Raw genomic sequence first — 26,995 nt, forward strand, 5'->3', positions numbered from 1 at the left:
TGAGCTAGATGAACCACCGGAGTGACAGCTTCCTATGAGCTCACTTTCCAACTCTATTTTTAAAAAGTTGTGGTGTGATCCATTACTGAGTTGGGAAGTGGCTTCTTTTAAAAATACCAGCACTGATTTTTCCATTAAAACTGCTACCTAGGACTTACAGGAAAAACCTAAAATCCAGCTGAAATATGATGCATGACCAGCAAATCTTAAATTTATCAAAAGCTGACCAAACTACTACTAGAAAACCAATCAGCTGAAGACTCCAGTCAGTATTCAGATTCTTGAGCAAACCAGCCTCCCCAGTCATTGAAGTCTTTTTATTTGCTTTTGGGTTCTGAGCATCTAGAACACACTTACGCTAAATAAATACTCAAGAACAATAGTATGAAAAGCTTATGGCTTTTATGCCAATCAAAGCTAAAAACCTGTATATTGTCTGTACTGCTCTGTGCGATGCTGCTTTAGATCACAGGCAGGCAGAAGACAGATGTCTGAGTAATTTAAAGTAGATCAGCAAGGATTTCTGACTCAGGTTTCTAGTAAAATCAAAGTAGACTTCACAAATCTCACGTTTGCCCACCCCAGCTTAGAAGGCTGAAGAACACTACATGCTTTACGTCTCAATCAACAGCCAAAAGATCTTCCAAAATTAATCCGTTCCATATTTAGCAGCTTTTTTCGTTTAATTGTTCATAGAGTGGGCCAGAAAGCTTGCTGGTGGCTAATTAAGTCAGTAGATAAATTTTGGCAAGACACTATACTTCAACCTTAATCAAGCATCCTATAATAACATGGGGCTTTGAAGAACCTCTGCTATAAAAAAATGGCATTTACTCTAGTTCATTATTGTCAGGGAACTGCCATCAGAGCCAGAGGGAGAGGGAGGGCTCCAGAGGGCGTAACGGGAGGGAGAGAAGCAGCCCATCTTCTGGGGAAGGAAATCAGCATAGCACCAGTGGAGAAGGGGGGGCAGATGGGGGAATCGGCGAGGTGGCTCCATGACTCCTCGCCGGAGACCAGCGGGGAGAGCACGGGTCCTCCGCTGCCCACACCCTCCCTGCGCAGAAGGCTTCCGCGCAGGGAGAGTAGGCGGAGACTAGGCGTCAAAGAGCTTCTTTGCTGGAAGAAGTTCAAGAAACGCCCACTGACGGATTCTGCCAGCGATTGAGACAGCCACGGGTGAGTGGTTGTCCGGACAGAAAGGGTTCACCCAGGTAACTCAGCCAAGCGTGGCGCCGATTTACGCACGAGCGACCCCTAGAACCATTACAATTATGTATTAATTTTTACCCGATTCCTGTCCTGGGAGGCAGGTTGTGGGTTAGAAGGTGGACTATTTTACACAGACACCCTAAAGTGCTAAAAGGCAAGTATTATTAAGATACCTTGAAGAAAAAGGCTGAAGCGGAATGGGTGGTTTTGCAGGAAGAGCTACACTCACCTTATCTCTGCAGAGGCTCTCTATGAGGGCATCTGCCTCCTCCATTCTGCCATACATCACCAAGGCAATGCCAACTGCCAGGCCCCGCAAGATCTTCTCATGCTGGGTTTCTTGGGCATATCCCACCATGTCCTCAATCGCCTGCGCATTTTTAGACCCAAGCATCACCAGCCCAAGAGCCAGCCCAGCTGCTTCACCTTTAAGGGGGAAAAGGAAGAAACTAAAGACAGGAGCACAACAGGACTTCACCACTGCTTCCGCCTGCCGTCCTGAATAGAGTACACAGGATGATGGGTTGGCCTGCGGTGGGAGGAACAGGTTTAAGACACACACTTGTGTCCACGGCAGCTGCTTACCTGTCACAGCATCATCTTGGTACAAGTTAGTTTTGAGAAGGTCGTAGACATCCTGGCGGCCAGTCCCCATGGCAGCCAAACCAAGTCCCAGGCTGCCCCCATGTCGGACAATCTGCAATAAAAGTAAGAGAGATTTTTCTTTTCTCTCTGTGACTCTACTTAAAACTTCTCAGGAGGGCTACGAAGATCAGAACACAGTCCTCACTCTTGGAGTGAGACAAGAGAACCCATGAACTCATTCCACATTCAACTCTTGGTAGTCATTTTTCTAGTCATTCTGCATTGCAGGGGGTTGGACTCGATGGCCCGTGGGTCCCTTCCAACTCTACAATTCTATGCAAAAATTACATTTCCATTACAGTGGATGCTCAGGTTGTGAACGTGATCGGTGCAGGATGCACGTTCGCAACCCACAGCGTTCGCAACCCGCGTCTGTGTGGGTTGCGATTCGGCGCTTCTGCGCATGTGCGGCCATTGAAACCCGGAAGTAACCCATTCCGGTACTTCCGGGTTTCGACGGTCCGCAACCCAAAAAATCGCAGCTGGAAGCGTCTGTAACCCGAGGTATGACTTCATCTTCCTTCCTTCGCTGTGATGTAATTTTCAGCATTTGAAAAAGAAACACATTATTGATTCTTCATGTGAGCCAACCACATTTTACCTTGCACTTTTTTTATTTATGGCCTTTATATCCTACACTTCAATAAAACTTCTGGGGCAGCTAACGTAATCGTCAGCTAAGTGTTGAGAAGTCCAGCGACCCACATGCTTGTTAGGATATTTCCGTTCCACCTTAAAAGGGAGCAGGATGTTTGTGTCACAGCCTGCGTATTTCCTGTTCACAGAATGTTTCTGTTTTGATAGAGCTGTTGTCTCTCTCTCTCTGCGCCTGAACACGCAAGCAGGCAGTCATGTTTTTTTCTTTGTTCTGACCAATGCTGAATAAACTTGTAAATAATGCTCTCCTGAGTGCAACTTTCGCTGTGCATTATCTGCTGATAGAGCGTGCATCAGTTCTGGAATGTGGAAAGCTATTTTCTGGAGCTCGTGTCACTAATTGCTGATACTGTATCTACGGGAGATCGATGGACGTCCGGAGTCGACGTGGAGGCAGTGATGGCCTATATCTCCCTGGCAGTATCCCAACAATGCTATCCCTAAGGCACTCAATCACCTGTGCAGGTGACTCACAGGAGACAATACTTACATCATTGCTGGCATTCTTCAGCTGGTTCAACAAATAGTCTATGATGTCACCACCATGATTGGCATGGATGAGTCCCAGGGCATAAAGCCCACCACCTTCCTGATAGGCAGACCCTGGGGACGTGTCTTTCGGCAGATACGTTGCCATTAACTGAAGAGCTTCCTTCTCATGACCCTGTAAATTCACAAGGAAAAAATAGAGAACTATGAAGAGCTTTGATGCGTCAGCCCAAGAGTGGGCAGGTCCATCTTCTGCAGCCATTTTCTCCCAATGGGAACTAAGCTGAACTAATTTAGTATGGATTCAATACTATGAACTTAGCAGGCACATGCACCTTGCAGGCACCCAGTGATGGACAAGCAATTTGCATCCCTTTTTGAATGCACATGTAGTACACACACACACACACACACACACACACACACTGAGGAACATGCACTGAGTCTATTTTGTATCCACAATAAAATATGGGCCAGTAAGAGAAGACTGCACTTGTAAATACAGTAGCTCAATGAAAGCGAAATTTAAAATTCTTATGTCTAAGAGTTTAATGTTACTGATAGTTGTGTAACATAAACTGGCAACAGGAGAACACATGCCACCTGCGTCTAAAAGCTGGGTCAGAACCTGCAATGTAAACAGGAGGGCCTCAATATATCCTGAAGATGACAAGCCCACCAACACCTCAGATGTTATCAAAAACACCGTGATACATTTTAGTATTACCTTATGTATGACACCGAGGCTGGCTGTAGCAGTAAACTTTGCCCAGTTGGTAGCCCTGGCAAGCCACTCCAAATTATCTCTGCAGAGAGAAATATTGGGAATTGGTCTTAGTCTCAGAAGTGTTCAAACTTTCACATCACAGGAATAGAGTGTTTAGAAGTTGACTGCTTGTTTGACTTTGTCTGCTCTGGTCTAGTTCGACTCAAAGCTAGCAATATCTGCAGCCAAAAATCTTTGTACATTGGTACCTCGGGTTACATACGCTTCAGGTTACAGATTCCGCTAACCCAGAAATAGTACCTCAGGTTAAGAACTTTGCTTCAGGATGAGAACAGAAATCGTGCTCCGGCAGCGCGGCGGCAGCAGGAGGCCCCATTAGCTAAAGTGGTGCTTCAGGTTAAGAACAGTTTCAGGTTAAGAACGGACCTCTGGAACGAATTAAGTACTTAACCCGAGGTACCACTGTATTCCAGGACCAAAACTTTCATCATAAAGGAAACAAAATTGCTGGACACGAAGTAAACTGCACAGTTCGGAATATTATTCCAAGGTGCTCATTTTCAACCATTTGGTCAATCTGCACAAGACAGGAGCACTGTATTTCTTTCTATTGTTTTCCTGCCCTGAACAAAGCATCAGAATTACACTGCTTTTAAAAGAAACATGTGAGGTTGGCACAGCTCTAAGAGGGAGCTCTGCCTAGGGCAAAGGGTCCTTCCTAGCTCAACAAGGATCCATCTCTGACTCTCCAGTGGCTAAATCAATGCACACTGGAAGAGATCATTATATGAGGGAATGACAATAAGCTGAACACCATCCAAAAGTTCTCAGTCCTAAATATTAGGGCCCTTTGATGGCGTTATTTGAACATTCTCAAACCTAGAAAATCTGAATGAATAAATAAATAAATCCCAGACTTTCAGAAATGGCACCTTATCTTGCATTTGTGAAATTGCACACAAACTTCCCCGAACAAAACCTAAATACAGTGGTGCCTCGCAAGACGAAAAGAATCTGTTCCGCGAATAGGGAAATTCGTCTTGCGAAGCGCCTCCAAAATGGAAAACCCTTTCATCTAGCGGGTTTTTCGTCTTGCAAGGCATTTGTCTTGCAGGGCACCACTGTAGTGGGACAATAGAAGTAGTTACAAAATTCTTGCTGATGGCTCAGTGCACCAATATATGAACCCAGGAAATGGCCTTAGGTCAAGTCAGACCACTCTTCCAAGCTGCTGGAAAAGCCTGATCGATTCTTGACTTGCCACAGGCCTCTAAAAAACTCGTCTGTCCCAGGCCTTCCAGCCAAGATCCTCCAAATGCAAAAGCACGACTCTCAACAGTATCAAATGCCATTTGTAGAAAAGGATAGCGAAAGACTGCTCTCCTCCAACCGTAGCAGATTAATTTATGCCCCCAAGAGGTGATATGTTGCTCTGCTGAAGGCTTTTACCTAAGGAACTGGTCACTGGTTGTTCCACAATGCATAAAGGAGTTTGCTATCACTGTTGCTGTGTGACAGACAGAGTTCCGCACGGCGTCCTGGAGAGGCAAAACAGAAAAGTCACCACCAAGCAAAGAGGAACACGAGTATACTGTATAGAGAAACATCACGCGTAGCCGTGTGCTCAGGTCCTCGCATGGTAACTTTCCTTTTGCCTTTTCAGTTTCTGACTGTTCAGATCACAAAATCCATGTTGTAAAGCAAATATGATCTGTATTTCTTACAGTATGCTGCCAGAAATTTGTTGACTTGTCTGAAAACTTCTGAACTAAGCTTTTTTTAAAAAAAAAAAAATACAACACAAATCTTACGAGGAAAGGCTGAAGGATATACATGCAGAGACAGATTAAAGGATAATAAGCGCAGTCTGATGGGTATAAAACAGTACCCACCCCCCTCTACTGATGGACAATAGGCCACTGCCTAAAACTTCAGGGAGGTTGATTCAAGGCTGGGTATTATCTGCTAATGTCCATTGTTAAAAAATGCTGAATTTGGTTCCTTTGTTAACTGTCACATACTAGCCCAGCAGGAATAGTATAAATGGAGAGAATTTGTGTAAGAACTTAAAGATGTTATCCAACAAAGTACTGTATTTACGTACGCAGAAGGACTTCAGGCCGCGCAGTGGAACTAGACACACTGCTCCACATGCCCCCCACCCAAAAAAATAATAATCTGTTATGGGTTTCCTCCAACTTTTTAGAGCAGAGTTGGGGAGGGTCTAAGAGGAGTGCGTAGGGACAGGGGAGGAAACGGAGATCCTCGCACTAAGGGAATGACTTCACTGGAGCCCTCAGTTCCCCCACTCGAACCCCCTTTGCTCTTGGATCAAGAACCCTCCTTGCTGCTACTGCAGCTTAGATTCTTATCTTCTCTGCTGGGACAGCTCATTTAGGGTAGAACTTTTTAAAGAAATCTCCTTTTGCATATTACAATTACCTCTTTTGTGTTTTTGTCTATGTACTATGCTCTCATACCACATTTTGCTAATATGCAAATATTCTTTGAAATTTTGAAGTAAATTAGTTTTTTTAATAATAACAATAAAAAATTATATTCCGCCCTCTCCAGGCTCAGATAAAATCACAATCAATTAATTGAAATACATTCTAAAATCAGTTCATTCAAAAATCAATTCTAAATCAAATTAATGGCAACCATTGGGCTACAGTTCTATGAGGATTACAGAAGGAGAGAGGGGGTCAAGGCTGTGCCTTGGCCAAAGGCCTTGTGGAACAGCTCCATCTTGCAGGCCCTGCGGAAAGATGTCAAGTCCTGCAGGGCCCTAGTCTCTTGTGACAGAGCGTTCCACCAGATCGGAGCCACAGCCGAAAAAGCCCTGGCTGTGGTTGAGGCCAGCCTAACCTCTCTGTGGCCTGGGACCTCCAAGATGTTTTTATTTGAAGACCGTAAGGTCCTCCGTGGGACATACCAGGAGAGGCGGCAAAAGGCCTTTTGCTCAAGTCTTTATTAATTTAAATATTCTCAGTATCATTCTGCTCAGAGCCCACAGTGCAGAACACAGAGGCACACTTCCTTCATGGGTTGTATTCCTTTACCTTTTACTCAGAGTACACCTGTTGGAATTAACAGACCTAACTTTGCCACGTTCATAATTTCATTGGGTCTACTCTAAGTAACACTGAGCTAGACACCACTCCTTATAGTGTATTAAATAGCTAGCTGGTAAAGTAACGCTATCAAAATGTCAAGATTCATTATTCAGCCTCGAATCCAAAATTATCTCCCAGTGCTTGAAGAAGCAAGCTCACACAAATCATATATAGGCCTTACCTTTGTGTTTTTTAGAATCATGAGGTCTGTGTTGTTGTTTCGTATTAAGAACTGCAGATGTAACTCAATGGCCATTTCACCACTTAATATTTTAATCATTTTTGGGATCTGATCTTTCGACTCTGGGTTCTTCGTATATGCACATGCAGAAAAAGACAAAAAAGATTACTTTTCGAAATCCCAACAAGTATCTCAAAACACCAGTACCACCTTATCAGCCATGGTCACTTTGGCAAGTTTACATTTACCAAGTACAGCTAGAATTATTTTGCCATCTCCATCAATATTCATGAGATACAGGTGTGGCCAGGCAGTTCAGTACCTTCAATGTTTCATCCTCTATATTCATTTATTGCAAATAAATAAATAAATGTATATTTAAGTACAGTGGTACCTCGGGTTGCGAACGGGATCCGTTCTGGAGCCCCGTTCGCAACCTGAAAGAAACGCAACCTGTGTCTGTGCACGTGCACGATTCACCGCTTCTGCGCATACACGTGATGTCATTTTGCACATCTGCGCATGCGTGAGCGGCGAAACCCGGAAGTAACCCTTTCCGGTACTTCCGCGTCGCTGTGGGACGCAACCTGAAAAAATATAACCTGAAGCAAATGTAACAAGAGGTATGACTGTATATTTCTGTGGGAAACATTCCACTGATGAGACTCATAAACTACAGCCATAACTAGGGGTGGGGAGACTTTGGGCTTGTCAGATCTACAGCACTTTGTTTTTCACTAGAACCGCAAGACAGAGCTAGGTGCAAAACAGATACAGGTAGAATTAAGAGAATAGGATATCTCTTGTGTGTGTTCTCAGGCGAAGAGTTTGCTTTCACTAACAAGACTGAACTAAGCTCACAGTACTTGCATTCAGAATTCCATTCCTGTTAGCTTTTCTCATTTCACCAGCCAAATTTAGGTAGGAAAAGTAGTTTTGTTATTTCCATTGCTAAACAACCAGGAACAAGAAAACCTTCACCACCTACTGCAAATCCTGCAGGGGTCTACTAGTAGATCCCAATCTACTTTCTGACCAACCCTACCTTAAGCTAATCCCTCTCAATTCTGCCTTTTCAAAGTGCATTCCAGCATTAAGTTGAGGAATACGCCAGGGATAATTTCTGCATGCGTTCACCTTGGCAGCGCTTATTTTTCACAAAGGAAACAATTCGAGACACACTTCTTCCCAAAGGCTCAGTCAAACAGCATGGAATCTCCACCAATGCATGGGATCTCTACTTCTTCACTCAAGACTAGCCTTTTTTTCTTTTTAAACATTTGTACCTGCTTGAAGGTCATTTAATTTCCTTGCAACATCCACACAAGCAACACAGAAAACCTCCACAATTTGGAGGCAATTTGCACTGTGCCCAGAAAATGGCCTGGGAGCACCATGGCTGTAGGAATTACTGAAACCAAGTCAGCGCACACTTGATGGAGAGCCCCATATAAGACTGACTTTTGTAAGAGGAAGGCGACGTAAAAAGCCCTACATTTAGGGTAATTTCTTTTCCTTTCTTACCCTACTGTATTTGGTGCTTTCTCCTCCAAGCGTCACAAGCAGCTGCAAAGTGCGACTTTTTCAACTTAAATATTTACAACTGCAATCAATGACCAAATAAGGCATTATTTTGTTTCCTACTTTCAAGGGCAAACCTTTATAACACACACTAATGCACCGAACAGTAAAACAGCAATAAATCTTTACGTGGGCTTCACAGGGCAGCTCTGATCTTTTATTGTTGGAAAAACACGCTGCATTAAGCAAGCATTCCATCCCTGAAAGATATGGAATTAGTAACTCTCTCATCCCTAGAAGTCGCGGTTATCTGAGGGTGATCTGTTGTATAGGTTCTGAAAGTAGTAAAATCACAGCAGCCAAAGTCAAGTTGATCTAGGACTATAACCCTGTGATTGTGTGCTTCGGGGAAGAGAATATACACCGTGCTCCACAGCCTTTCAAGGCTGCAGTGAGACAACTGTGCAATGCCTCTGCTTGCTTTATAGTTGGTTCTCTGTTTTATAGCAAGATATGCAAGGATGTTGTGTTTTTAATCATATTGTGCATTGCCCTGAAGCTCACAGGATAAAATGCAGTCAAGAAATCTTATGAAATAAACAAACTATGCATCCAGGATGCTTTACACACAGCAACACTTACGGTTTGGACAGCCTTCACTGCAGCAACAGGACTATTTGTCTTTTCTTCTGTCTCCATGGTATCACTATAAGAAAATAGAGAGAAAAACAGTCTAACTTGCATTGTAACCTATGCCAAAACTATTGAGAAGGGCACAGGCATCAATAAGGGAATGAACATTTCATTTCACAGTCCTAATGCTTCTACAAGTCTCCACACCTCTTAAAACAAGAGAGAAAAGGCAACTCATGTTCACAACTGAGACCAGTCAATACAGAATCAAATGCTGAAGCTTTTTCTGCACTTGACCACTGAAGATTGCAGTTGTGGGAATACCTATTTGAATCCCCACCCCCAATAGCAGGAGTATGCCTTTCCCTTTATGTACAACTTTGCAAGGCTGAATCCGTCTCCCTTCTGTGCTCTTTGTTCTATAGGGAGCCTTAAAAAAAAGAGGTATATATAAACACCGACAAATGGGGAACACTGACCTGCGAGCGCTCTGGAAGTTTATTTCTAAGAGACACATAAACCACAGTCATAACTGGGGGTGGGGAGACTTTGGGCTTGTCAGATCTACAGTACTTTGCTTTTCAATAGAACTGTAGGAGGAATCTATGGCTATCCGGGGGACGGACGGGACTCAGTATCTTAAACCAAACTACAAGTTCCAAGATTATTGCTGGAGAGGCGGCACAATTTTGTTGTGTAGATACAATGACTGAAGTGTGTACGGTATTTACATATACTCAAGGGAGAAGGAAAGTGCACAAGGTACAACTGCTCGGTCCTCTTCTCTTTAGTTCAAGAAGCAGATTCCCTGACATCTAACCAAAACCCACCCTGTGATCCCAAGGCTAGCTCTGCCAAACACCACATTGGAGGGCAATTCATCTTGCAGCTGAGCACCTGACAGTATTTGTGTCTTCAAGCCACATGCCATCCGTTTGGATGCTTCTCGCACAAGCTCCCTTACCCTTCCTTCTCTGACCCTGGGACAGTCCCTGTGTTGGTTGACCCAGGCACAGAATGAATAGGGGTGCCAACAGTGCGGAGGTTCTGGATAACGGAAGAGAGGAACTGCTGGCTGGCGCTTTCATACAAGTCAAAGCAGATCTGGTAAGCCATCAGAAGGTTGTCCTCCTTGACCAGCTTCTCCAAGATGTCGCTCACGGCCTGCGGGTCATCCAAGAAAATGAGGCACTGCGGGAGAGAGAACAGAAGAAAAGTCAGAGGATGACTCAGCAGGGAAGTAGAAGTTTTATAAGGCCAATGACTTCTCACCCATTCATTATGTAAAATTTACTAGAAACATGTATCTGAACCCCATTCCCAATGAGCTCATATTAATGTTTGGAGTGGGGGGTGTTCCCCATTTCTACCCTTTTATGGGCATTATTATAGTGGTTCCTGCATGCCATTGAAACCACTATAATATACCAAACAAGTCCCTGAAATAATTCTTCCTCCCTTCCTCTTTTCCCCTTTGTTTTTTTTTTTAAATGATATTTTATTAAATTTTTAACAAGAAAAAATTTACAAAACGATAAACAAAAAACACAAGAAAAATACAAAAACCAGAATTTAACATAGAAAGAAAAATTAAAAAAATAAAAATAAAAATCCCTCTTTTTAGTATCTTACCGCTCATTTACTTATTTTCCTGACTTCCTCACACCTCCCTTTTTCGTATTCCATTTAAAAATTTGTTCAGCAAATTCATACCCTTGCTCTTTTCCCCTTTGTACCCCTTCACAATAACTCTTAGGCTACACAGAGATAATAGTTTTGTTCCACCCTCTCAGCTTTGTGGTTGAGCAAAAATGTAGAGTCCAAGGGTTGAAGATGTTCCTAGCGTGCAACGGAACTTCCCAGAGATTCTCTTTTTCCACATCTTCCCTGAACCCTCCCAAATCTGCTCTGACAGTTCCCCCATTCCTCCAGTTTCGTGGCAGAAGCGGAAGCCATTCCACTCATGCAGCGACTTCACTAATTGCACCCCAACCCTTTTCACTATCCCACTCCGGCTTCTTTCAAGCACTCCTTCGTTAAGAGCATTAACGACCAAAAGGGGGGGAAAGTTTCACAACCAAAACAAGTTGTCAAAACACATCAAAACAGCTGATGTGTTTCTAAAGCACTCAACAGTGTGGGTGCTTCAGCTGAGCCAAGCTACATCAGTTGTTGTGAGTTTCTCTTGAGCCACAGGCCAAGGGGGCAGAAGCACATGGAAGAATTTAAGCAAGGAGGTCCCAGCATGTATCCCAGTTAATTTGAGTTAGCAACCACAATTTTCATGGATGATGTGCATCTTACATTCCCCCCCCCCCTCCAAAGGGTGAAGTACGCATGCCACCATCTGGCAGATACTATTACTCAGATACCCTCCTCTTCCCCTGCTCCCAAGGCAAACTAGCATGTGGTCTGTAGCCATATGTACACACATAGCGCATTACCTGGCACACATTGATGAAGTCAGGTTTTTCTAGGTTCATGTAGATTTTAACCAGAACTCTCAGTACCTGGTTGCGGAATTGCTTATTCTGCATCAAAGACATGCAGAGCTTTAAGCTGTACGCCAGCATTCCAGGAACATCATTCTGCCATTAAAGAAAATATTGCTGTAAAATTATTTTTCACAATTGTAATTTATTTTTTAGCCACGTCTAACAGGCCTACCTCTTATCTTCTTGGAGGGTCGTGAGGTGGAGAGAGAGACAACAAATAATGCAAATGTGACAAAAACTAATCTGGCTAATCAACCCCAGCAACTCTCACCAAACTGGCTTCAGTAATACTGAATGCAAAACATGAACACAATCCAAATCACTGGAAAGTGTACCTCATTCTATATCTCACTGCTGAAATGCCTACATACAGACAGGCAACATTTTGAGAACTGGCGCAGCATAGTGCCCAAGACCATGAGCCAAGAAGTCTCATTTTAGCTAAAAGGCTGCTAGGTGACCTTAGATAATCCACTCCTAACTTCTAATTGGCACAATACATTTGCCACTTTTGCCATGGCGAGTGTTTCCCCAAACCTTGGTGACAGTGACAAGAAGAGCACCACCTTTTGCTCTAGCTTGGAGTTGGAGAAGAGACTAGAATTGAGCAACACAGTTGTTTTTTGAGTTTTGAAGGACACAACACAACTATGGACTTGTTCGCCAGCTTCAAGCTAGAGATGAAGACTGAGGTTAGGACCTCTTGCACCATCCAGTGCTAAAGGAAGCCTCAGTCTGTTCTCTAGGAGTCAAAGGGGAAAGCTGGAGATGACCACCTCAGCAATGGGTGGCCTTTTCAGTCCCAGGTGCAAGAGCATCCTGGGATATCCAGCACCAAGCCTGGAACTGCAGAGGGGGCAGTTATGATGGGCTTCAGAGGGCCTTGAAGCTAGGCAAGGGGTGCAGAGGGTTGTCCCTTGTGTGGAACTACAGAGCAAATACGAGGCAGGGGATGAACAGCCCAGGCCTCTGTATGTCTGCTGAGGAACAAGTCCCACCGAAAGCTATTCTCTGGTAAGCATGCACAGGACTTCTGTTTTAGGGTGTGACTGTGTCAAACATAATGTTCTGTTCTTTCACCCACCGATTCCAAAATGGTCTTCTCAAAGATATCCAGCCTGCGTGTCTCCAAAGCAATCCCAATGGCTTGCTTGTATTTGTGATCATCTAAACAGCGCTGGAACATCTTGTTGACAATCCCTTCCAGGCGCGGATCCACTGCCTTCTTTGCTCCCTCGGCCAGGTCGGCATTTTCCACACATTGTTTGGTGTAATGGTCAATGCACTTTGCTGGGAAAAGAAACAGACATGCTCCGTGTTAAGCTTCTCCAACTGGCCCAATATATCCTCAGGATGAATAATAAGGATGAAGTACTAACATCTGTCAAGTTACAGCTGCAATTCAAAGCAAAGAAACTTTCATCACAAAATCATTTATTAACTCAACAGCACTGTAGGACTAAGACATTTATTGTCCTCTGATTTGAAGAAAAAACCCAATAATCCTGTGCTAAGCATTCATGGTTTCATCCCATGCAAGATTCTGAATGTGCTTCTTTGTACTGGGTCCAAATGTTGTATTCTGTGCAATCTCAGCTTTCATTATTAAAAACAAAGTTTCTCATCTTGCAAGATTATTTGTAGGATAAAGTCCCACTTCTCTTTCCTACATAGCTACCTTTGAACATCTCATGTTCTTCAGAACAATCTTCTGCTATACGCAGACATTCCTTCCACTCTTCATGCAAAGAGTCCACTACGGACAATACAGTGATGCCTCGCAAGACGAAATTAATCCGTTCCGCGAGTCTCTTCGTCTAGCGGTTTTTTCGTCTTGCGAAGCACCCCTATTAGCAGTTTAGCGCTGTTAGCAGCTTAGAAAAAGGGGGGGAGGGGAGGGAAAAAACTCGCAAGACGTTTTCGTCTTGCGAAGCAAGCCCATAGGGAAATTCGTCTTGCGAAGCACCTCAAAAGACGGAAAACTCTTTCGTCTAGCGAGTTTTTCGTCTTGCGAGGCGTTTGTCTTGCGGGACACCACTGTATGCTGCCCCTTGCACCTACTGACATAAAATCTAAAACTGGCTTCCAAGTAAAAACTGCAAGTTTGTCTCACCACATTAAGCAAATTTAAATAAAGCAAACACTTCTCTTTCAAATCCTGGAAACCAGAACTTTGACAAATCTGTATACAGTAGTGCCTCGCAAGACGAAATTAATTCGTTCCGCAAGTTTTTTCTTCTTGCGAGTTTTTCGTCTTGCGAAGCACGGTTTCCCATAGGAATGCATTGAAAATCAATTAATGCGTTCCTAGGGAGACCGCCTTCAGACCAGGTCCGGGGACAGACTGTCCCCGGACCTCTTCTGAAGGCTGGCGGGGGGGAGAAGGACTTTTCTCCCCACCGCCAGCCTTCAGAACAGCCTTCTGAAGGCTGGCGGTGGGAAGAAAAGCCCTTCTCCCGCCGCCAGCCTTCAGAAGAGTTCCTGCAGGGCTGCCTAGGCTGCCCTGTCCTCCTCCCACCGCAAGCCCCGGGAACAGAGGAGAAGCGCTGCTGCGCGCCTTCTCCTCTGTTCCCGGACCTCCCACCGCAAGTTTCAGGACAGGTCCGGGAACAGAGGAGAAGGCGCACTGCGCTTCCCCGCTGTCCCCGGAGATTTCCCTATGGGCTTTCATCTTGCAAAGCAAGCCCATAGGGAAATTCGTCTTGCGAAGCCACTAAAAATCGGAAAACCCTTTCGTCTTGCGGGTTTTTCGTTTAGCGAGGCATTCGTCTTGCGGGGCACCACTGTACTCCATTTAAAAAGGTAAAGGTACCCCTGCCCGTACGGGCCAGTCTTGCCAGACTCTAGGGTTGTGCGCCCATCTCACTCTAGAGGCGGGGGGCCAGCGCTGTCCGCAGACACTTCCGGGTCACGTGGCCAGCGTGACAAAGCTGCATCTGGTGAGCCAGCGCAGCACACAGAACGCCGTTTACCTTCCCGCTGGTAAGCGGTCCCTATTTATCTACTTGCACCCGGGGGTGCTTTCGAACTGCTAGGTGGGCAGGCGCTGGGACCGAGCGACGGGAGCGCACCCCGCCACGGGGATTTGAACCGCCGACCATGCGATCGGCAAGTCCTAGGCGTTGAGGTTTTAACCACAGCGCCACCCGCGTCCCATTTAGCACTCCATTTAGCACTTTGCTAAGCCAGGGTAGTCAGCCAGAACGTTTTCCAATTCAGAGCCCAGACTTACCAATGATCGTCTCCACATATTCTGAATTGTCATTGACATTGAAGAGGTTGCCTGCTCCCAGGGCGTAGTTCAGTGATTCTTCAAAGGCTCCCAGGTGATAAAACACCTTTGAAGCCACCAGAGCAGCAAATTCACGACTCCGGAAGCCAACATCTTCATACAGGATTTCACTATAGCAAAAGCAAGGGAGAAACCATCAGCTGTCATGACTGACTCCTTTAAACAAAAACCAAATTTCACATATCAACTAACGTCCTGTGGATTATGGATATGCAATTCCTAAACCAAGAAATTCAGCTTATGGAATGTAGAATCTATTTTTTTCCCCTATTAACTAAGAGATAAGACAGGTGCATTTCATCCTTGTGCTCTGAACAGAAAAACGACCCTAATGCCAGAAATAATTTTTTTCTTACATTTTGTCCACTGACTCAGAGATCTCTGCCCAGAAGTCATTGACAACAGCATTCAGTTTCTGAAGAGCAAATTCCTGCGAAAACCGAGAATTAAATTATTAGAGCTCTGCCCCCAGAATCCCACAAGTGCAGAGTTGTGTTACATAGATAGGTCTTAAAAGTATAGCCATCTCTACCATGTAGTTTCCCAAAATAACTCTTACATTTACCAGCTTACTCTGTAATATCTGTCTAGAAGGATGCAGAAACTAACTTCTGTGCACAGTGATAAGTTGGCCCCACTAAAGGAATGCAGGCAGGTGGCAGAGAATTATTTGACTACTTCCAGGCCACTTTTGCATGTCTTCGTCTGACTTAAAAGGCAGAGTGCCAAGCTACCTTCTCCCAAATAGTGAACTCAGTGTGGCTGAGTAAGTAGAGAGTATAAAGCTATGACTACTTTCCTTTTACTTAGACCAGCTTGCTCACCATGGACCGGGGTCAGCCCTGCTTTCTTCTCAGACTAGGATTTTACTTAAAGCTTAAAAATACCCAATGCAGGCCAAACATCACTGGAATCCACCAACATGTTTCTTCTTGAGTGAGCGTTGTCTTTCCTGACATCATTATGTTTTGGCTAACCATGTTATAAGCTGCATGCTGTAAGAATGGCTGAGCTGTCAACTAAATCATTGCAATTTTTAACAGAATGGCAGTGTACTGCATATAATCTAAATTAACAGTGCTGCTTGGAACCTGACAACGAGGATACTAATGGCTGCTTCAGATGTTAACTTTAAAAACACAGAATTTTAAGAACTATGTCAACCTTAATGACCAGCTATGCATCAATTATATGCCAAGTTTCAACTACAGTCGTACCTTGGAAGTCGAATGGAATCCATTCCGGAAGTCCATTCAACTTCCAAAACGTCCGAAAACCAAATTGCAGCTTCTGATTGGCTGCAGGAAGCTCCTGCAGCCAATCATAAGCCGCGGAAGCCCTGTTGGACATTTGCAAAGCGAACACTCACTTCCGGGTTTGCGGTGTTCAGGAGCCAAAACGTCTGAGTACCAAAACGTTTGGGATCCAAGGTATGACTGTATGTGCTTCTCCCATTCTCTGTTTTACCATCTCCAGAATGGAACGGATGCAGAAATGGCTCTTACCTAACACTTTCTCAATTGCTTTTCCTGAAAAACAGGATAAAAGGATAATCCTTGACCCAGATACCTGTATGAACAAGTGTGTAAAAACAAAACCTTACACACTTACCTTAAGTTCTGGCTCTTCCTCATCAAGCAGTGAAATAATTCCAGCTACGAAAGAAAGGTTATGTTAGTCATCACAGAAATCAATGCAGAACTGTCACAGCAGATTCTACATCATACAACCCATTTTGGTAAACACAATTAGCTTCACCTTTTAATAATTAAGGGCATTTGTGTCTTAAAAACTACTCCTGCTTAAAGCACACTGGACTTAAGACTGCCACCCTATGCACATTTAAATAAGAGTAAGCCACACTGAACCTAGTTTTAGGGTGTCAAAGAGGACATTTCAATGGCACTGGCGTAAGAGACAATCTGGCAGGGGGGCTGCATTTCCACTTCTATTTATTGCCATCTAACCACGTGTCTTGCAACAATAATTTCCCAATGTGGAAAGTAAGCAAGAGCCTTGAGGCTGCTATGTGGGGCTGCTTCTCATGGGCAACATGAATGACTAAAGACATTTCAACTATTGGTAAAGTGTTGTAAATAGCTCCTCCCTGTGGCAAGAAAGAATTGCAACCAAGCAAAACAGCTGTACAAAACTTGCATGTTTTGCGTTTTCCTTCCTACACAAGCAGCTACCATCGGGGCATATGATCAGGAGGGCTACTAAGTTCTATGGGTGAAGTCTGAAAACCTGTTTGGTAGTCCTTCAGTGTATGGCTCCAAATAAATACTGTAAAATCAGTAACAAGAGAGGGAAGCAAATACAGTGGTGCGTCGCAAGACGAAAAGAATCCGTTCCGCGATTCTCTTCGTCTAGCGTTTTTTTCATCTTGCGAAGCAAGCCCATTGACGGCTTAGCGGATTAGCGCTATTAGCGGCTTATCGGCTTAGTGGATCAGCTGATAAGCGGTTTAGCGGCTTAGAAAAAGGGGGGGAGGGGGGAAAGTCGGAAAAACTCACAAGACATTTTCGTCTTGCGAAGCAAGCCCATAAGAAATTCGTTTTGCGAAGCGCCTCCAAAACGGAAAACCCTTTCGTCTAGCGGGTTTTCTGTCTTGCGAGGCGTTCGTCTTGTGGGGCACCACTGTAAGGTTAAATGCAAACCCCTCTTCCTTCCCCCCCCACCCCAAGCCTTACTGCATATTCCACACTGCACATTAAAAATATAGTCCCAAATAAGCCGGGTTCTGACCACTTAGAGTTCTATGTGTTCCCTCAGAGAACAACAGAGAAAAATTGGATAGTAGGATATGAAAATGCATGGCAAAAGCAGAAATTGATGGCTACCTCTTCCCATCCACTGTTCTCTGTGATTCATCATCTACAGAGATTTTCTTTAAAAACAAACAAAAATCCCCTTTAGCAATTAATTACCCCTTTCCCCCAATCCCTAGAGACAATTAAAAAAATAAGGGTAAGATTCAAAACAAGAGGGCCAGTCCTCTACATTCCACTACCCATCTCTAGGGGCTGTTTTTGAACACAAACAGTGCCTGGCTACAAACAGACACTACTCCAGTCATGGCTAACATTTAGCAAGTGTGAGAGAAGCCGCCTCATGTCTCCTTCTATACTTCTTTTTCAGAAATGTCTCTTTCCCCGCATCCCTCTCCATATAAAACCATTCCTTAGAACTTTTCACAGTTGAAAACAGAGGCATTTTGACATCTGCGAGACCTGTTTTATGTGCACATGCACAGTCAAGACACAACGGTCGTGCACTCAGTTACCCACAACTACAGCACAAATACTCTTGTATTTGGACCCCCGCTCACCTCTGGAAATTTAAAGTGTGGAAATTAAGCACCCTCACCCCTCTCGCTTCTCTGCCGTATACTGCCTCCCATTTACTATATGCATTACCTTTCCTTTAAGAAGTTCAAACTTGTGCACACAGTCCTGACCTCACCCATTTTATCCTCACAACCACCCTACGAGGTAGACTGAGCTGAGTGATAGCAACCAAGCATCACCCAATGCACTTCGTGGGAAACCATTTTAAACACGGGTCTCCCGCAGTCTAGCCTGACACGCCAACCACTGCCTCACATTGCTTCCTTCCCAACAGCTGTTTTGCCCAGAGGCATCCACTGGAGTCTTAATTACATATATTACCACCTAGTGTGTAACCTAGAACTCAAAGACGTTTGAACTTCCAGGGTCCTGAAGCACCTGAATAAGACTACCATGTGTGTCAACATGCCCGATTTCTGTTGTTGCTTAAAAATACACATTCTGTAAGGCACCCAACATTCACCCCCAATAAAAGAACAGGGGCAGTGACTCTGGCACAACAGATATACGATATCTTTATTGTCACTGTTCCATGCAGAACAATGAAATTGAAAATCTACATAAAACATTCAAAAACCCCTAAAAACTCTGAAACCCCATTTTAAAATACAATATACCATAGAGACTGCTTATGCTGTGTTTAAAACCAGAATTGCATTTGGGTAGAAACTGTTTCTCAGGTGGCTAGTCCTGGTCTTTATAACCCTGTACCTTCTTCCAGAAGGCAGAAGCTGAAAGAGATCATTTCCGCGGTGTGCACTATCCTGCGCTATCTCTGCACCTGGAAGCATAGATTTGATCTAAGGTGGGAAGAGTGCACCGGATTATTCCCTCCGCAGTCTTTACAACCCTGGACAGCATTGTTTTCTCCCTGGCCTTGCAGCTCCCAAACCAGACACACACAGACCATAAGTTGTCCACATAGGAAGAGCCCTGCTGCAGGATCAGGCCCATGGCCCATTCAGTCCTGCTCTCACAGCGGCAGACCAGATGCCCAATGCGGGAAACCCGCAAGCAGAACCCGAGCGAAAGAGCAACTCTCCCCTCCTGCGGTTTACCCCCTTTCTGCTTTGGTCTGCGGAGGCAGAGCATAGCCACCCGACCCCATTAGCCACGGACACCTCTCTCTCCTCCCCCGTGAATCGTTGGCCGCCGCCGCCGCCTCCTTCCTGTGGCGGTGAGTTCCCCCGGACGACTAGGCGCAGGAACTTCCCTCCGCCCTGAAGCTCCCGACGCCCAGCTTCACGGCAAGCCCGCAAGCGACAAGTCATGACAGGAAGGGGGCGAGGCAGAGGGGGAGAGGCCGCTCCGAAGGGGGACTCCTGCGTGGCAGGGGGTCGGGCTAGATGACCTCTGGGGGTCCCTCCCGAGCCTGCGGCTCTAGGGTTCTGAGGGCAGCGGGCAAGAGGGAGAGGAGCGGGGCGAGGAGCCGGGCAGTGGACCCTCGGGCTGGGCCGGGGCTCCCGGGAAGCGGCTTCGGGCCCTGCCTGACTCAGCTGAAAAGAAGCGGCCGGGGCGGGGGGGGGTCCTTGTTTCCTCCCGGCGCCGCGCATGCGCGCTCCCTCACCGGCCGAGGTGATCATGGCGTCGCGTGTCCGCCGCCGGCGTCTCCGCTGAGGGAACCGGGAAACAACGGCGGGCGAAAGGGGTGAGGGGGAAGACCTTCCGAGACCGGCGCTGCCTGCCCTGCTAGCCCGTGACCAAGCTCCTTGGCCGCTTCCGTCGCGTCCTCGAGCCGCCCCGGAAGTGACGTGATAAGAGCGAGCCCGCGGGGCTCTTGCCGCGCCCCACCGGGCTTCGAAGGCCCCGCTCTCCTCGGCAACCCGCGGACGGGGCTGCCCGCGCGGAATGCCTGCTTCGGAAAGAAAAGGCGGCGGCGAGGCCTGTGGAACCGGGGGCGGGAATCTTCCTGAGGGCAATGGGGAAGGAGGGAAAAGGCGACCGCAGGAATCGGGGCGCTGTGGCAGGTCAGGCAGCGGCATGGACACCCAAGCGCCTCCCCGAGGACCCCTCCTTCCTTATACAGAACCTGCCTGTTCTGCTGCTCAGAACTGAAAGTCAGAGGGTCGTGGTCACGTGACCCGGTCAGGGCCTTTGGGTGCCCCCTCGCCTGCCCCTGCCACGCAGGGGACCTAGAGCATGGCTGGTGGGACGGCCGCCCTGGGCAACCCCCCGGGGGGCCGCAATGTGTTGCAGGGCTTTGTCGGTGGTGGCCCCTCAAAAAATGGAACTCGCCTTCTCGGCAGATATTTTGATACGAGTTTTGAGGTCTTGTTGTTGTTTAGTCGTGTAGTCGTGTCCGACTCTTCGTGACCCCCTGGACCAGAGCACGCCAGGCACTCCTGTCTTCCACTGCCTCCCGCAGTTTGGTCAAACTCATGCTGGTAGCTTTGAGAACACTGTCCCACCATCTCGTCCTCTGTCGTCCCCTTCTCCTTGTGCCCTCCATCTTTCCCAACATCAGGGTCTTTTCCAGGGAGTCTTCTCTTCTCATGAGGTGGCCAAAGTCTTGGAGCCTCAGCTTCAGGATCTGTCCTTCCAGTGAGCACTCAGGGCTGATTTCCTTCAGAATGGATACGTTTGATCTTCTTGCAGTCCATGGGACTCTCAAGAGTCTCCTCCAGCACCAGAATTCAAAAGCATCCATTCTTCGGCGATCAGCCTTCTTGATGGTCCAGCTCTCACTTCCATAACATCACTACTGGGAAAACAATAGCTTTTACTATATGGACCTTTGTTGGCAAGGTGATGTCTCTACTTTTTAAGATGCTGTCTAGGTTTGTCATTGCTTTCCTCCCAAGAAGCAGGCGTCTCTTAATTTCGTGGCTGCTGTCACCATCTGCAGTGATCATGGAGCCCAAGAAAGTAAAATCTCTCACTGCCTCCATTTCTTTTCCTTCTATTTGCCAGGAGGTGATGGGCCCAGTGGCCATGATCTTCGTTTTTTTGATGTTGAGCTTCAGACCATATTTTGCGCTCTCCTCTTTCACCCTCATTAAGAGGTTCTTTAATTCCTCCTCACTTTCTGCCATCAAGGTTGTGTCATCTGCATATCTGAGGTTGTTGATATTTCTTCCAGCAATCTTAATTCCGGCTTGGGATTCATCTAGCCCAGCCTTTCGCATGATGAATTCTGCATATAAGTTAAATAAGCAGGGAGACAAAATACAGCCTTGTCGTACTCCTTTCCCAATTTTGAACCAATCAGTTGTTCCATATCCAGTTCTAATTGTAGCTTCTTGACCCACATAGAGATTTCTCAGGAGACAGATGAGGTGATCAGGCACTCCCATTTCTTTAAGAACTTGCCATAGTTTGCTGTGGTTGACACAGTCAAAGGCTTTTGCACAGTCAATGAAGCAGAAGTAGATGTCTTTCTGGAACTCTCTAGCTTTCTCCATAATCCAGCGCATGTTTGCAATTTGGTCTCTGGTTCCTCTGCCCCTTCGAAATCCAGCTCGCACTTCTGGGAGTTCTTGGTCCACATACTGCTTGAGCCTTCCTTGTAGAATTTTAAGCATAACCTTGCTAGTGTGTGAAATGAGTGCAATTGTGCAGTAGTTGGAGCATTCTTTAGCACTGCCTTTCTTTGGGATTGGGATGTAGACTGATCTTCTCCAATCCTCTGGCCACTGCTGAGTTTTCCAAACTTGTTGGCATATTGAGTGTAGCACCTTAACAGCATCATCTTGGTCTTGATCTACAGGGTAGCAATTTCAAAAGTCTTTATAAGGCCTCGCGCACCATTTTTCTGGGTTCCTCCTCCTCTCCTGTGGGTGAGGGGAGCACCCTGTTGCAACAGCTCAATAAAGATCAGTCTTACTAGCTGCTTTGCATATTCTCTGGATGGCCTCTGTTAATTTCTCCTACCGATAGGGAACCCATGTAAGGACTCTATATGGGCCCTTGGATACCCCATAAGAGAAAAGGGCAATTTTTGTTTACAATATGCATTGCAAAATCATACAAAAATTAAAGAGTCAGGAGTGTGGACAAACAAATAAATCCCTCCTCACTCTGGAGTAGATGCCTTTGGTGATATATTTTTGTATGGCTTTGTAGTGTGCCAGTATATCACTACCCTGTATATTGTTTGTCGATGTGCATGGCATGGCGTTCACTTATTGCATTTATAGTGTATCTTTTTCTCCAAGGAGCTTGAGATGGTAAACGCCACCTCCCCATTTTATCCTTGCAGCTCGATTAGGATTTGGGGGGCTTGGGGGGGAGAGATGTGCATATAACCTTTACAGTGGTGCCTCGCAAGACGAAATTAATTCGTTCCGCAAGTCTCTTCGTCTTGCGAGTTTTTCGTCTTGCGATGCACGGTTTTCCATAGGAATGCATTGAAAATCAATTAATGCGTTCCTATGGAAACCGCCTTCCCCCGACCTCTTCTGGCGGCATTTTAAAATCGCCCGGGACAGCGGAGGACTTCTCCGCTGTCCGGGCGATTTAAAAGCCCCTGGGAAGGCAAGCAGGGGGGACGAAGCCTGGGCGCTCCTTGCGGAGAGTTGCCAGCGCGCCCAGGCTTCGCGGCCCCGCCGCCCGGCTTCGGGACATCGTTCCGATGCCGGGCGGCGGGGGGAGACTTTCTCGCCTCGCCGCCCGGCATCGGGGCATCGTTCCGATGCCGGGCGGCGGGGGGAGACTTTCCCGCCCCGCCGCCCGGCTTCGGGACGATGCCCCGAAGCCGGGCGGCGGGGGGAGGCGTTCCTGCCCCGAAGCCGGGCGGCGGGGGGAGGCTTTCCCGCCCCGAAGCCGGGCGGCAGGGGGAGGCTTTCCCGCCCCGCCGCCCGGCTTCGGGACATCGTTCCGATGCCGGGCGGCGGGGGGAGGCGTTCCCGCCTCGCCGCCCGGCATCGGAGCATCCTTCCGAAGCCCGGCGGCGGGAGGAGGTGTCCCCGCCCCGCCGCCAGGCTTCGGAGGAGGTCCGAGGACAGCGGGGAAGACGAGCTGCGCTTCCCCACTGTCCCGGAGATTTCCCTATGGGCTGTCGTCTTGCGAAGCAAGCCCATAGGGAAATTCGTCTTGCGAAGCGCCTCCAAAACGGAAAACCCTTTCGTCTAGCGGGTTTTCCGTCTTGCGAGGCGTTCGTCTTGCGGGGCACCACTGTATTCTGTAAACTGCCTTGTTATACAAAACATGGTCGAGATATGCTTTAATAAAATGAATCAATATCAATGAAATAATGAGCTTCCAGGAGACAGGATTTAAGATATCAAAAGTTTTTATTACATCAATTATTCCTGCATATAAATCCCACACACCAAGTTAAATGTTACATAATACTCTGGCTGCAATGACAAACTAAAACAAAACAGAGAAACCTAGTGCCATCATCACATTATTAAAAAGGGGGGGGGAATGGGAGGCAGAACAGTCATATAGCCAACCTGAAGCACTATGATACTTTAAACAAGCATGACTTGCCTCAAAAAAATCTGGGAGTTGTAGTTTGTTAAACATGCTGAGAGTTGCTAGGAGGCCCCTATTTCCTTCACAGAGCTACAGTTTCGGAGTGGTTTAACAATCCCTCTTCCCAGAAAACAGAATTTTAACTTGTGAAGGCAGGTCTCAGAATTCTCAGCACCCTTAACAAACAACAGCTCCCAGGAATCTTTGGGAGAAGCTACAGAAGTGGTATCATAGTGCTTTAAATGTATTAAAATTTTAAATGTATGGTCTGAATGTAGCCTTAGGAGTCCCTGCCTTTCTTCCCACGTTCTTTTGTCTTATCGTGCAATTCATGCTTTTCCACTCACTGTTCAAAACCCTTTAAAGAACACGGTGCTCCTTGCCTGCTATGAATAAGTAGCATATCAGAATTAAATACTTCTAGCACTCAAATCTATTTAGATTTGGAACATGCAAATTTATTCTGGCATAAACCTGTGCGTGCCAAACACACTGGGCGAGACACACAAAGTAGAATTCCTCAGAAGGGTCAAGCAGCACAACTGATGGCAGTAAGTGTGTGTGTGTGCGCACGCACACCAGGACTTTGTCGATGAGCTCACTCCTGATTTGCAGGGTGTTTGAGTCAGCTTCTCCATATGGATCAATAGCTACAATAATCTGTAGCGATTGTGAATTTTATTCAACAGATTAATGGTTGGAACAACTTAATTCATGGTAAGTGCAACTAAAACATTAGTTGCTTTCGTCTGCTTTATAATACATTTAAGTTTTGGGGTTTGACAAAAATAAAAATGGCACGACTCTTTTCATACAGGCAGATTAAACCTTTGGAATGGACACTTGAGTTTGATGGAAGTTCAGTTACATGATGAAGCATAGCAGCAGCCCATTCAAACGAGCTAGTTGTGTGGTTGCCATATTTTTTTTGTTGGCAGGGCTCCTGTGCCTTTGACACCTGCAAGGACAGGCAGAAATAAAGCCAGGCTGGTTTTACCTCACTAAAGAAAGCAAGGAGAAGTTTTATCTGGTTGGTTTCTGCATGTGCACATGCTTCGTGCAACTAGTAAGACAAACAGGAATCTTGTTAGTGAGGAGGTAGCAGGTGGAAGCACTCTCTGCTGGGCATGGCAGCCTTGTTCTGTATCTGTTTGCATGGCAGTTGGAGGCAGGAAGAGTCCTGCCAAATTCAGCCGTGACGCCCAAATCCTTAGACATACAGGCACACTCGGCATCTGGACCTATTGAGCTGTGCAGGAACAATTTTTTAAAACAACAACCCTTCTACAAGAGGGGTGACTGTTCGAATTCAATTCCTCAGGTATGCATTGGAGAGCTTTCTGGGCTTGGGTCCTCCTTAATCCACCTTCACCCTTCCACATTCCCTCATTTCAACTTGCACTGTCTGACTTGCACTACTTACCCTCCTCTTGAGGTAGGCAAATGTTATCCTATTTCAGCACCTTAAAGACAACTGAGGTACAGAGGAAACCAAAGGGACAGACTTGCAATTCAGGGACAGAAGAGGCTGTCTCAAAATCCTGACTCCCCCCTTTCCTGAGCCATGCTGCTGTTCACTGGAGGACTGGGAGATATTCCAGTCTGGGGACTTCCAGATATTTTGAATTACAGCCCCCATCAATCACAGCCAACGTGAAGGTAAGTATTCAGGTCCTAGGGTCGACAGATAATACAGGGGTCGGAAAAGTTTTTGTGGCTTGGGCCGGTTCACCGTCCCACAGACGCCGCAGTGAGCCGGAGTGTGCACGCACGCATGCACAAACGCTATTTCTGGCGCTACTGGTGCGGAGGAGGCGTGCACAGCTTCCTGCAGCCAATGGGAAGCCGGACAGTGTCACAGAAAGCAGTCCTCGCTCTGCTCCATGCTGGTTTAGCGTGGCACATGGGAGCCGACCCAGCGGGCAGCGGGGGTCCATGGGCCGGTTAAACAACCCCATGGCCTCAGGTTGCTGACCCCTGACATAATACATTGAAACCGAAAATTAACAATTTAAAATGGACAGCCTAAGAACAGCAAACAAAACAAGCAGTTGTAGTCCAAAAAATCTGGAAGGCTGCAGATTGGAGCTGGCTATCCCAAGGCATGCTTTGCAAATAAAAAGACCCAATAGCGATGGACAGCAGCCCATCAGCGTCTCCTAGTCGTCAATGCCTCCATGGAACTTGTAAGGCAGAGGGCACAACGGCCGACTGGAGTTTGGCCTGGCCAACAAGTGCCAACAACCCTATCGCCAATTTTTTGATGTTTCTCTCCCTCTCAGAAGTCTCTAATGGAGGTCAGAGAAAGAACTCTGTTCTGCTGTCACCAACGGTTTAAAAATGGTTAACATGGGTGATGTTGGCTGCAAAGGAATTTCCGAGGCTTTACTTTTCTGCAGAGTTTTCCCCCTCCCTGTTTTGTGAAGTTCATTAGCAGCAGTGAATAGATGCCAGCCGAAAATACATTTAGCATTAGGCAAGCTTGGCAGTTTCAAAGCTTTTAGCTATGCTTATGAAATACAAGGAGACCAAACACGCTAAATTAGGTCACTCTCTAGTCTAGGGCATCGGGGAAAACGTTCCAATACAAACTGAAAATATGCCACTGCATTAAGCCCAAGTTGCACAAGAAAGCTTCCCCTGAAAGTTTTAGTTATAGATAGGTAGCCGTGTTGGTCTGCCATAGTCAAAACAAAATAAAAAAATTCCTTCCAGTAGCACCTTAAAGACCAACTAAGTTAGTTCTAGGTATGAGCTTTCGTGTGCATGCACACTTCTTCAGATACCAGCACCTTTCGTGCATGCACACGAAAGCTCATACCTAGAACTAACTTAGTTGGTCTTTAAGGTGCTACTGGAAGGAATTTTTTTATTTTGTCCTGAAAGTTTTGTCAGTTCTAGATTTTCCAGGAAGCCCCCCTTACAGGTTAATTAACATAAATCGATATAATCTCCAGCCCCATCAGTTTTATAGAGAACCCCGAGAGACAAAATAGCAACGAAGGCAAAGCAGAAAGAGTAACATTAGTAAAACTTGATATTTAGGCTGCAATGCACGCTTACTGCAGAGCAGGGCCCACTGAACTCTTTTGCAATGTAAAACTTGCAGAACCCACCAGGTTAAAAGAATCAATTAACTGAGTTCTAATACTGAGGAACACACTTGCTGTGTTCTTTACTGAAAGGTACACATCACATATGATGGGATGCAGCTGTTTGGAATTGTAGTGTGTCTTGCTGCTGTTGCAAGACTATTCAC

General features: G+C 46.1%; 2 protein-coding genes across 2 annotated transcripts in view; one reads left to right on the forward strand and one right to left on the reverse strand.

The window, feature by feature from the left end:
* PSMD1 (proteasome 26S subunit, non-ATPase 1) overlaps positions 1 to 20,315 on the reverse strand; it is a 91,707-nt gene extending 71,392 nt beyond the window's left edge. Inside the window, exons 1-14 of the mRNA XM_081862191.1 lie at positions 19,886 to 20,315; positions 16,580 to 16,623; positions 15,325 to 15,398; positions 14,909 to 15,078; positions 12,761 to 12,966; positions 11,626 to 11,769; positions 10,146 to 10,372; positions 9,191 to 9,254; positions 7,028 to 7,156; positions 5,180 to 5,268; positions 3,731 to 3,809; positions 3,005 to 3,178; positions 1,798 to 1,909; positions 1,442 to 1,638 (exon numbers count right to left, since the gene is read on the reverse strand). Coding sequence (XP_081718317.1) covers positions 1,442 to 1,638; positions 1,798 to 1,909; positions 3,005 to 3,178; positions 3,731 to 3,809; positions 5,180 to 5,268; positions 7,028 to 7,156; positions 9,191 to 9,254; positions 10,146 to 10,372; positions 11,626 to 11,769; positions 12,761 to 12,966; positions 14,909 to 15,078; positions 15,325 to 15,398; positions 16,580 to 16,623; positions 19,886 to 20,300 — 2,124 coding nt within the window. The 5' untranslated portion in view covers positions 20,301 to 20,315. The remainder of the gene's footprint in view (positions 1 to 1,441; positions 1,639 to 1,797; positions 1,910 to 3,004; positions 3,179 to 3,730; positions 3,810 to 5,179; positions 5,269 to 7,027; positions 7,157 to 9,190; positions 9,255 to 10,145; positions 10,373 to 11,625; positions 11,770 to 12,760; positions 12,967 to 14,908; positions 15,079 to 15,324; positions 15,399 to 16,579; positions 16,624 to 19,885) is intronic.
* HTR2B (5-hydroxytryptamine receptor 2B) overlaps positions 1 to 26,995 on the forward strand; it is a 187,144-nt gene that overhangs the window by 34,862 nt on the left and 125,287 nt on the right. The window lies entirely within an intron of this gene.

This window comes from Podarcis erhardii (genome assembly GCF_964252035.2).
Source record: "Podarcis erhardii genome assembly, chromosome: 5".
In the NCBI taxonomy this organism is placed as follows: domain Eukaryota; kingdom Metazoa; phylum Chordata; class Lepidosauria; order Squamata; family Lacertidae; genus Podarcis; species Podarcis erhardii.